At 34.2% G+C, this 12765-nt stretch overlaps 1 protein-coding gene across 3 annotated transcripts; it reads right to left on the minus strand.

Annotated features, from left to right (window-relative positions):
* Positions 1-252: 252 nt before the first annotated feature.
* HGL1 (heteroglycan glucosidase 1) lies at positions 253-11001 on the minus strand. 3 transcript variants are annotated; one of them, XM_021432672.2, is made up of 23 exons: positions 10806-11001; positions 9652-9941; positions 9412-9480; positions 9191-9328; positions 8967-9084; positions 8354-8436; positions 8134-8229; positions 7362-7530; positions 7138-7280; positions 6972-7058; positions 6684-6869; positions 6026-6193; positions 4687-4807; positions 4498-4567; positions 4032-4119; positions 3807-3927; positions 3158-3351; positions 2957-3065; positions 2593-2748; positions 2124-2226; positions 1560-1733; positions 888-1033; positions 253-578 (listed from the first exon to the last, which is right to left on the minus strand). In XM_021432672.2, exons 2-23 carry the CDS (start codon positions 9901-9903, stop codon positions 385-387), a joined length of 2985 nt encoding a protein of 994 aa, XP_021288347.1. In that variant the 5' UTR covers positions 9904-9941; positions 10806-11001; the 3' UTR covers positions 253-384. The 3 variants fall into 3 exon arrangements, with proteins under 3 accessions (XP_021288347.1, XP_021288339.1, XP_021288355.1); XM_021432664.2 differs by having other exon boundaries at positions 9652-9955; XM_021432680.2 differs by lacking the exon at positions 10806-11001 and adding an exon at positions 10574-10703 and having other exon boundaries at positions 9652-9955.
* Positions 11002-12765: the final 1764 nt, after the last annotated feature.

The following is a 12765-nucleotide window of genomic DNA, read 5'->3' on the forward strand; positions in this document are numbered from 1 at the left end:
ATGCTCTTGGTTTGGGTGGGAATTCCAGCCGTGAACGGATGTATAGACTCTTCTAAGGCAGCACTCATTGAGTAGAAGACTTTTGATGGAATTGAATGGAAAGTTACAACTAATGGGATATATTCATCCGAATCATTTTGTTAAATTACCTTATCATCTCAAGGTGATCAAAATGATGTCAACCAACCCAAAACATCTTTTAAGTTCTCCGAAAAAAATTGATAATTGACCATCACTATTTATATAAATATAAATATATAAAAGGAAATTTATTATCAAAACCAAAGCTTCCAATAAAACCATCCAATATTACTTCTTGTACTATCAATACACTTACAAACTCCCTTACAAACTCAACTATCAATGCATAACTAGGATGACCAATTATGGGATTTCCATCACCTCATACTCGTGAAATACCCTAAGAGGTGATTGTTTAGAGACAGGACGGTCTTCAGACCATAGCTCCAAGTTTACTGTCCCTGTTCCCCAGTGGATGAGGCACTTATAGACATCACTAACATTAAATCGATTGATGAGCCCCAAACCAAGACATTTATCAACGAGCATCCATTCACCTGAAAGGCGAAAGGAATTTTAAGTTTCCAATGAAGTTTTCTCTTAACAAAAACAAAATAACATAAAATAAAAAAGATGGAAGATCAATGAGCCCCAGATCACGGCAATTCTCATTAAAAATTGGCTGCAGTCAATGATATTTGCCGGAAAGCAACAGGAACACCAGCTATTCAATGAAATTCATCTTTTAAGTTCTCACAATCTTTTTCCCCTTAACACAAGGGCTTATTATGATCATTATTAAGAATCTGTGCTTTTAAACATCTTAATCATGGAAATTGCTGAATTTAGGATGTATGTAGGGTTACCATTAGGCAGAAGATTCCCTTCATAAAGTTGTTCTCCAGATCCTGGCCAAACTTCCTGCTTAGAGCCATCAATGGAGGTAAATGCTACAAAACTTTCTGTCGGGTGCAAGAGAGAGAAAGTTGGATGAACTCTCAAGCAAACCAGCCTACAACACAAACAATGATGAGGATTACAGGAAAAATGCTTCAACTCACTCTTGAACGGGAAACTTCTCACATTGATTTAGACCAGTTAAAGACTGCAATAATAAGTAAAGATGTAAATGGGTATATATATAGTCTGATAGCTTACCTATTTTTGTTTGGTTTTATTAAGTCCTACCATAGTATGAAGTCATAAAAATCCCAAACTTAATTAAACTACAGTAAGCCCACTTAGCATCCGCCTTATTCCCAACATTTAAAGCCAACACTCACAGCTGGGACAAACCAGCCTCCTACACTAATTATAAATCATAGTTGAACTAAAGAATAATGCTCCTCTTCTCTTCCCCACTCTAATTCTTTTAGCATGTATCAAGACACAAGTCCCATTCCATTCCATTAAACCAATTCCTCCTTATCATATGGTTTCAATAATATTACCAGGAAGCCTAAATCAAATTAAGAAATTAAAAACAAAAAACAAAAGGAAAGGAACAAAAAGAATATGAATGTGAAAAATGAGCAAACCTTGAAAATCCACCAGAACCAGAACCAACTTTGCGAGCCAAAATACTAGATTCAACCCTGAAAACCTTTGGATTATCTTTGGGTATGGTTATCTGCCGCTGAAGGATTAAGCCACCACCAATATCACCTTCTAACAGAACTGATTCCTCCTCTCCTGCAAGCTCAACATCTCCCCTACAAGGAATGGATTTTTTATCAATATATAGAAGCACAACATAAGACTGTAAAAAACGAAGTCTCATACGTTCTGCTAATTGCCCTTGTCTTTATCTAATATTGCTCACTATACAGAACTTGATAAGCCAATAAATCACTAGAGTCAATCATGGTAATTATTGGGGAAAACATACATGTGGGTCTGAAGATAGACCGTGATAAAAATGAAAATACCAGTATGGTGTATACGACATATCATAGTTAGAAGGCACAGACAGAAAGTTGAGAGCATATATTGTATACAACAGGGCAGCATGATTAATTCAATAATAATAACATATTAATAAATTTCCATTAGTTTGTCCATCAGGATCAGTCAATTGTGCATGAACAAGTCCTGAAACTCACTGGATGACATGGTATTCCTCAGAACATCCAGCAGACCGGTACTCGGTCCCACCATACTCTTCATATCCATTAATTTCAACCCTACTATGAAGCCATTGTCTTCCTGCATTCAAAAGAGAGAAAACAATGGGTATAAGTGACAAGACTTGCAAGCCCATGCAGACTTAAATGTATTAGAAAATGTGACAGAATATCATCCATCTTACTTGATATCCTAGGACCTCTCTTACCTGATTGCTTGGAAATTAGGGGTTTTAGGGTCATTGTGAATTAGTTCGTAGGTACACCTAGAAGTATGAAACTAACAATAAAAATATGTTGCTATCTGCAAATTGCAGATGACATATCTATCATTGCAGGACGGTTGATCCTGAGAATCCCATAGCCAGACTGAGGACTATGTTATTAGATTCAGGTACTAATGTGTCTAACCCATTGTATGGTTAAATCTTGGGATACAATGCAATACCTGAAGGAAGGTGAACCATGGAAATAATTCTACCCCCAATCCAGGGTACTATTTGCAGTGACCAATCACCATTTTCCAGCTCAATCGGAGTCCTTGAAAGTTCTCCTCCCTTGTGTCCAGAAACATCTTCCACATTTGGAATAAGCTTAACACTTTCTGCAAAACGAGAGCTCACACATAAGAAACACCACAAGGAATAAGGAAATCGTTTGATATCATCCCCTGCCAAGTTTATTAAAAGTTTTAGGGTATTTTTATTCTAAAGGTTTTAAAAACAGAAAAGAACCTCAAACTAAAGATTTAAACAACTAACAAACGTTAATTCGAATCGACTTAAGTACAGAGGCCTTGAAGAGAAATTTACCAAGACGCATTTTATTATGCACTTTTCTAGTAGATATCAGCTTAGACACCTCAGTTTCAGAAGGCATTTCTATTTGTAGAACCTCTCCATCTATGCCCCATGCATCAAGCTGTTTGAAAAAAGACAGATTAAACTATTTTGCAGCATGCTTCCACAGTATTTTATTTGCAAATGCCAATCCATTCGGAAAAGGAGACATACCATTGCACCTTCACCAATCAAGAGTTGAACATGAATACGACGGTTTGGCCTCTTCCACACTCCTTTAGTCTCAGATATTCTGACAGTGATCACTGAAGATTTAAGCTCCGCAACATAGTGAGTTAAAAGATATTCACCTTTAGTAAATCCATAACCATCACCATCATCTTCAAAGAGAACACCTTCAGCTTTCCCTGTGAAAGAAAAGATCTAGCTTTAAAAACTGCTTATGTGCTATCCCAAAAGAATTGAAAAAAGCCAGTAAGACTTTCATGCTGTGAAATTATTCAGCATGATACTTTAGGGAAAAGGAGCACTCACAAAAAATTTCTTACAACCTACATTACCTGAACTAGGGGGTAAGTGCCACTATGAGTATGTGTCCGACAAGGGTAAATTCAATTTGTTCCTAAGTTTTTCAAGGTTCAGACTTCCATACATCCACGACATATGTGCCGGACACAGGTACACTCAATATAATTTTGTATCCAAACCAAGACTCTTACTTTTAAAGTCCAATCTAGCACCAACATCTAAAGTCCAACATAGCATCAACATCAAAATAAAAGACACAAATAAGTGGATGCAAGGAAAAATGAAAAAAAAAACACAATTTATAAGATAAACATAGATGGCAATTGCAAAGTACCATGCTCATCCAAAGCTAGGATAAGCGTTAAATCATCTGATGGATTAGATTCACCAACATGCTGAAGAGGAGGACCCACAGGTATAATAGATCCACCTTGCAAATATAAAGCTGGTAAATCCTGAAATATCACAGACAAAGAACAAGTAAAAGCAAAAAACATCAGCAATTCACAAAACAGATACTCTCATAAAGTAGCACAAATAGATGTCTTGTAACGTATACCGGATGTGAATCGTCAAAATCAAAGCTCAACCAAATTCCTTTAGGCAACAAGAGCTGCAATTTATCAGACCCAAGATCTGGCATCATGCTAATCATAAAAAATAATTTGTCAGACTATATGCAAAAACAGGCGAAAGATAAACCCTAAAATATCCTCAAACTGAACCCCTTATAAGAGAACATCTTGCAATAACATTCAAAAATATTTGAGTTCATGTCATGCCATGTTCAAATCACGTTATCATGCTATCCTTGAAGTTGAAGTAAAGAATTGTCGTAGCTGTGATAATTGCAAAATCATAGGCATATATTTGCCTCATGAAAAAATAAGTTCCTACGAGGAAAAGGGTTTCACAATTGGAAAACAAATAGGGCAGTTATGCTCGGACTGCAACCATGGCCAGCACAATGGTCAGACAACAAATTCTGTGAAAATCAACGTGCTACATGAAGGGGGAGATTGAACCTTGCATAGACTAAAAGTGGGCCCAAAAGGAAGCAACTCTCAAGCGTCCTCAGGTTGGGATCTTTAGGATCTGCAACCAGGCATCAGCAGCCCCAGTTAAAAGAGCAATGCACCAAGTAACTTCATCAAATTATTAGCATTTGCCTAGTAAGATAGATCTGACCAAGTTACTCAAGTAGAGATACCTACCAGCAAAAAATGCAGGAGTTGCCACAGGAGTACCTCTAGTATGTGCCATATAAAAAAGAGTGTATATGTGCGGTATGAGGCGATAACGCCTTCTCAATGCAAGGCGACACACATCTTCGCACTAGTTAAGAGAACTGAAGTTAGTTCCACTATGGATTGTTAACCAATTGGAATAAGCAGTAACCAACATTAATAAGTAGTCTTATACCACATAGAGATCATTTCATTGCCTCCCCTACAATTAAAACACTGGCTCGAACTTAAGTAAGGTTTGATTTTTTCTTTTCTCCTCAGAACATGATACCATAATTAAAACATGGAGAAAACTCAAAAATTGAACATGATAATTATGAAGCTTTTGAAGCCTACATGCACTTAAATTAATTGATCTCTTTAACAAATAGTTATGCCTCTCATGATCTTCACCCTCTAGCATTTCATGAGCATGGCAAACTCAAAATTTATATACAGCAGAGACAGAAGTACGAACAAAAAGGCAATAAATATATGAGTAATTGATGCAATCGCAAGAGAGTATGGCTCTTTCCAGTTCCATATTCCCAAACCTGTTCAAGAGTCAAGTTGTAATTGATAATGTGAATAATATGGGAGGGTCAAATTGTAATTGATAATGTGAATAATGCAAGAGATCCTAGTTAAGGAAGTAATTCATAAAATTCAGGGGACTAAAGAAAATCCAAAAGTTGCAGACACATATAAAAAGGTTGTTTTCAGCAAGGGAATTACGCACTTGATGAGCTTAATCGTAGTTTTCATATAATTCAGGTGTATTAATAAATGAAAATACCCTCATAATTTTCTTTTGTCTTCCCCTCCAATTCCTCTCTTTCTCTACATGTACTTTCTATTTCATGTAGCTCTTCTCCTCCTGTTTCCTTCATCTCTCTCCCACTATTTCTTTTTTCCACGTTCTTCTCTCACCATTCAATTTTCTTAAACCTCACATGCTAAAGCTAACAAGTGGACAAAAGGGTTATTTGAAGGGGAGGCCTAGGCAGTTTTGTTGATTTCTAGTGTTTATATGGTGAATGAAAATGAAAATGTTAGCTGTTCAATTTAGCCATCACGCCTGGGCAATGAACTCCCAAACACAGTGACAATCACCATGGACTCCCTTAGGGCTCAACCTCACTAATTGTAAAATGATAATTTTCAATCCTTCTTGTTTTCAACACATATTTCAACTGCTAATCACACATTGGAGGTTCCTGATCAGAAATGAGTTTATTTTATATTGACAAACTTCTCCCTTCCCCGACTAGTTAGACCTTAGTTTTTCCGTGTTCTATTTCCCCCACTATAACCAAAAAAAGGTTACCTCTTCACCAAATGACCATGGTTCATGGTTAATGGTGTCAGTCTCTGAGTGCCCACGACAGAACGGAAACATAGCACCAAAGCCCATCCAGCGTCCAAAAAGTTTGGGTGTTGCATTTTCAGCAAACCCACCAATATCAGGTCCTGCTAGGGGCTGACCACTGAGGCCCTGTAAACAATGTAAATGTAACATTTAAAGCAAAGCCATGCATTGTTCAGTACATGTGTTTAATAAAATGGTCTGAAGGATTTTCTGATCCAGTAGGTGGTAAGATATTGAACTTCAATGCCTGAAAGAAATTACCTACTATAAAAGAAAACAGCCTCCACATGTAAGAATTACCACAGTTTCTGACCTATAAATAGCCAAACTATTTACTTTTTTGCACTATCATCCAGAAAGCACAGGATTGACTTCCCAAATACATACAACCAACCTGACAGCCTTAAAACCTTTCACATGAGAGAAAGAAAAAGGGGCAAATAACAAAGTTTTGTAAATGAACTGTCAATTTAATACTGTAGACAAAAATAAAACACCCTTGCAGCCTTATAGTTCATGTAAGAGAAAGAAAAGTTATAGCAGAGAAAGCAGTGAAACAGTTTCATTAGCCCATCTCTGCACCAAACAAACAGCCCGATCCCCAAAATTGACTTACCAATTGAAGTACCATGGAGATGGACATGTGAAGGTGCTCCCAATTGGAAAGGTTATCTCCTGTCCACATTGCAGCATACCTTTGACTCCCAATAAATCCAGCTCTGGTTAGAACAAAGGGGCGCTTTCTTTTATCAGCTAGTTCCATCCCTTCATAAGTTGATCTTGCCATTAGCATCCCATATACCTAACATAGTAACCAATATCAAGAAAAAAGGCTTAAAAAATCATGTGCAATCAATAGTTTATTTGAGTATTACTTGCGACTGCAAATGTTCAGGAACAGTACATTGTGATAGTGTGCATGACTTTGATGACCACCAAGTTCATTATCACCCCGGTGAATGTTGCTCTCAGGCATTGTTTTTGTTACAGCCTGTCAAAAGCAAAGTGAAAACAATCACCAATGGACAAAAAAAAAAGCATGCAAGCATAAAGAGGATTTTGCAAATCACCTTAAAAATAGCTGGCTCGTTCATATCATTCCATATACCATCGACACCATTAGAAATGAAATCTCTAACTAAATTCGCCCACCAAGAACGAATTTTTGACCGTGTAAAATCAGGAAAAACACAAGGTCCTGGCCACACATCCCCTGAGAACGGAGGAAAATACCTTGTCACAACAAATAAGAATTGGAATTAAGCTTATAAATATGAATTGCGAAGGAGAATACCAACAAAATCCATCCCATTTTCTTCCTGTATCCAAGCATCATGTTCAGTCCCACTATCATAAACAAAGTAACCCTTTTCATGTTTAATCCCTGGGTCAAGCATCCATATTGCCTTGAAACCAATATGGTGGAGATCTTTCACCAAAGACTTTGGATCTGGGAAACGCTCCTGAGGGAAATCATCAACATTCATTTTTAATACAACAACTATTTGAAGTTTTACTTCTACGTGTCAATAGTGAAAGGAATTGTTGCTACTTGGCATATCTCAGAACATAGATGATAATTTATTGGGTAACAGCTGCCATAATCGAAAGCATGAAATTGTTTAGCTGGCACTACAGAGGGCAGAATTGTAATTTTGGCAGTTCCAACCTACAAGTGATATTTGTTGAACCTGTTCAATAGATTACTATAAGACTTTTGAGCGAGTATGCATTAGAAATCTCAATAAATACACAATCAGTACTCAAACTTAGAGACATTGATAACAACTTTAATGAGGCATGAAACCTGATCAAAGTCAAATCCCTGTATTTACATCAAATAAATCCTAATCAACCAGATATTTGGAATCAATCCCTGCTTTAACCCTATCTTTTGTGATCAAACAACAAGTCAACCTGATCCTTGTTGACATCTAAACACAAATTCTTCTTGGTCACAAACCTATAACCCACCACATGTCCACATAGGCGGGCCTCCCTGTATCTGTCATATGTTAGGAGTACCACAACTAAAATCCATAAAGACCATCAGGGGAAGAACATGCCTTGTCAAAAGTGAAACAGCGAAAGCCATCCATGTAATCGATATCCATCCATATCACGTCACAAGGTATACCCTTTTCCCGAAACTTTCTTGCAACCTACACATATTGGTTACATATTAAGTATTATCATTTTCAAGAAAGAAGAATCTTTATAGATATGAGGTGGATAAAAAGACTCTGGAGAACAGCATTTCAGCAACTTAGATAACTAAGCACTAACCTCAAGAACTCTCTCCTCAGACTCATAGCTCCAACGGCATTGGTGATAGCCTAAGGACCATTTTGGAGGCATAAAAACAGTTCCTGAGCATAAATTTATAAGTTAATAACAATGTACCACTGTCAAAAAGATCATATTTAAATAATAACTTAATAAAAGAAACAGTTACGTCCAACAACCTCACCAACTAGTTGGTAATTCCTAACTCACAATAGCACCTGAACTATCAATGATAACATTGCTATTAATCCTATTCGAGTAGAACATTTCAAAATCGCATCTGCTTGAACTGAATTTCTATGAATTTATCATTCTCACAAGCCTACTCAAATTAAAAACTTTTGTTTCCATGCTATTTTTTTCTGTAGTTAATTCACTTAAATGCCTCCAGTGGTAGATTCTTGAAATCAAACCCAAAGGTCCACGATGGTGCTTGTCATCCAATTTCCAACATTATGTCTTACCAAACACAAAACAAAAGTGAGAAAATCATACAGTATGCATGAAAGATAGAGTAGAATGTACTGAGAACACTAAATAATCATGGCTGCAAAAATAAATTTCAAAAAGATGTAGATTCAAGGTGCAATAGCTAAGTAGGTTTGGAAATTACCAATTGCATGAGATAAAGATATCAAAACTCCACTGGGTGAAGGGAATGGACCAAATGTAATAACAGGAAATGAGGCTGGAGCATTAAACTGAATTCTGCATTTGATCCTTAGATCAATCTGCCAGAGAACAGATTTGTTTGACCATTAAAAGGCAAAACTATAAATCTAAAATAGTCTTTATTAGGTATTCATTGTACAACTTAATAACGGAAAGTCACTACACCTCACAGCGCCTTGTCGTGTCAGCTAGAATTCCCAATGCCTCCCCATTTGGAAGAACAGCCAGGACCCAAGGATGTGATTGGTACAAGGATGTAGTTCCAGGACCATAACCCCATGCATCTGTGTTCCATGTAAAAACCTACAAGAAGTTTTACTTATCACCAGCAAAACAATGGGAAGAAAATATGTTTTATGGTGGCCATGTTCTACAAAATCACTCACTCTTTTTCCTGTTCGCTCTAGCTGCCCGCTAACTTCTCCAGTTCCATAAAATGAGGTACCGACAGGAAGCTTAACAAGAAGCAAAGTCCATCAGATGAGTTAATGAATAAAGAAGTGTACAGGAGACTTCAAAATCTACCAGAAAAGTGCACCAGCAAACTAAAAATATAACATGCAGAAGAAGAAAGGATCAATGATTTGCAGAGGCCACAAACACAAAAAGGCATTGCAATAACAGACCTCAAGTTTGACAATCTGTTGTCCCAAAAGGCACTCAAAAGAAGGGATATACAAAGGAACCTTGTTACTCATGATTGGTACATCCCTGTCGTTGCTGTTTATAAATGAAAGACTTGGATATGCTGCATCTCTATCATTTGCAGAGCAATCAAACCGGAAAACTTCATCCTCCAAGATGGGCTCAAAAATCATTTTCCCAGCAGTGGCCTCTGATGCTGCTTCCTTCACTTCAGAATTAGCCATTTTAGACATTAGCTTTCTCCCACTAAGTTGCTTATTGTAACTCCTTTCTGCATGGCAGCCTCTGTATTAGAAGTAGAAAGAATATCACATAACATTTCATAAAGAAGCCAAGAAAGCTTAATAGTAGAAGCATGACATAGTGGCGGACAGGGAAATTCACATCAACATGCACATATAATTGAAGAATATCACCGTATCCAGATCTTGGCACTCATCAAAAAGCCAGAAAACATCCTACCATGCACCAAAATTTCAACAAAACTAAAAAAATACTAAACACTGCAGATATGAGGGTTTTAGCAGAAGTTACTGAAAAGCTATTGAGCTAGATCTAGAGGGTGATCCTAATGGCTAAAGAGAAGGCTGCAGGCAACAGGAAATACTGTTGTTAATATATAATTTGAAGAGCAGAATATAGAACCCCGCTATGTTGCTCTTGGGATCAATGGCATTATACTTTTAGGATTCAACAAAAACACCCAAAAAAAGACTACAAATAGAAAATCTGAAATTTCCTCTTTAGAGTTTTAATACAAAATGAGTTTGATTCAGCGAGAAAGACAGAGAAAGCTATTGAGCTCATATCTTTTTTTCCTTTTGACAAAACAATAATTTTGCAAACAATAAAAGCAGAAGCAACGGCAAAATTTATTTAAAAATAAAAAGATATGAGCTCTACCTTCAAACGGAAGGAAATATGATCGAGCGAAACAAACAAGCAAGTAATTAAAATTACAGGAAGAAGCGAAGAATCAATTCAAGACTCTCGCTTCGGTATCGACATTCAATCTCTTTTTAATAAAATTCAAACAGCAAATGTGAATTTGAACAATTTCCACCAGGAAATTGAAGAAGAGCATGGAAAAAGAAAAACAGTTGGAGAAGAAAAAAGAAATTAGATATCCAGAAACCTGTAGAGAACTTCTCTTCTTGATGGTGGTGGAGAATAACGAGGACGAATACATAAGTAGTGACAATAACATAATTCCAAGGCCCCTCCGCTCCTGATTCTGCTGCTCAGGTCTACTGATATATCCATTTTACTACTCCTCCAATAATTTATCATTTTTTTTGTTTGCTTTTGAAATTTGAAACGTCCTGTCGAAGGCCCAACGGGCACTCAGGGATGGAGTTGGTAGTGCGGAATCGTCCCCTGATAAAGGGCGTACTTTAATTTGACACGTGGGGTCGTTTTGGCTGAGTACTCACTGAGGCATCACGTCAAGGAAATTCTACTTATACGAACCGTTAGATCAATAAAACAACTTACAACCGGTTAACGTGGTTAAGATAAAAACTTAAATAATCTTTAATCAATATTAATGAAAAGAAAAAGAATTAACAAAATAAATAATAAAATTTTTATAAAAATTAATCATTTATATTTATATTTTAGAATAAAAATATTAATTATTAAAAAAATTAAAATAAATATTATAATAAAAATTAAAATAAAAAATAATAATTAAAAAATATTGACGTAATTATAAAGCTGAAACAAATATTATAAAATATTGATATAAATATATAACATTTAATGTAACAAATCAATTAAATTAAATAAAAATAATTTTTTAAAAATTAAATATTTATATTTATATTTTTAAATTTAAAGTATTTAATGATTTATAAATTTTAATTTATAAATAAATAATAATAAAGATAAAATTTTATCATGAAAATTAGTAACTTTAACATCAATTTATAAGAATTAAGTAAAAAATTATAAAAATGAAATAAATATTATCAAAATATTAACGTAAATATGTGAGATTTAATGTAATAAGTCAATTATATTTTTTTTAAGATTCAAACCCTATTCTTCAAGTAAGAGATCATATATCAACCAATGAACCAAATACTCGGATATATAATAATTCAATTAAGTTAAATAAACATAATTTTTTTAAAAAATAAACATTTAAATTTATATTTTTTAATTTAAAGTATTTAATAGTTTATAAATTTTAATTTATAAATTAATAATAATCAAGTTAAGAATATTTATAGGGAAAACTAGTAGTTGAAAAATGTTGATGTAAAATGATAAGAGTTAGGGTAATAAATTATGAAGGTGAAATAAGTATTATCAAAATATTGACATAAATGTGTGAGATTTAATGTAACAAGTCAATTAAATCATATAAACATAATTTTTTAAAAAAGTAAATATTTAAATTTATATTCACAATTTTAAAGTATAATATAATACTCAAATAAGCTTTTAAATTATTCAAAAAAATTCAAATAAGTTTTTAATTTTTTATTGTATTCAATTTGTATTTTTATTTTGAATCAAATAAACTCATATTACTAATTATTAACTAATTGCTATTAATCAAAATGTTCCTTATTATTTTATATCAAAATGACACTAACATGACATTAATGTAAAAGATGAAAATGTCACATGATCATGTAATCGTGTCAAACTAATATGTCATATTATCATCAATTATAATATATCGACATACCATGTCATTATCGATTTTCATATGTTAGCATGCCACATCAGTATCATGTAGTATAAAATAACAAATAACATTTTAGTTAAATTAATCATTAATTATAAGTGCTTATTTGATTCAAAATAAAAATATAAGAATTTATTTGACTCAAAATAAAAATATAAGAGTTTAATTAAACATAATAAAAGTATAACGGCTCATTTGAATTTTCCTAATAGTATAACGTAATAAAGTTTAGAATATTATGTCATAAAATATTTAATGATTTATAAATTTTAATTTATAAATGAATAAGTTATAATCCTATAAGAATTAACATAAAAAATTATAAAACTAGAACAAGCATTATCAAAATATTGACATAAATGCTAATTAAATCAAATAAATATAATTTTTTTAAAAA

Source organism: Theobroma umbraticum, unplaced genomic scaffold (genome assembly GCF_002168275.2).
Source record: "Theobroma umbraticum cultivar Fairchild unplaced genomic scaffold, ASM216827v3 scaffold_30.0, whole genome shotgun sequence".
In the NCBI taxonomy this organism is placed as follows: domain Eukaryota; kingdom Viridiplantae; phylum Streptophyta; class Magnoliopsida; order Malvales; family Malvaceae; genus Theobroma; species Theobroma umbraticum.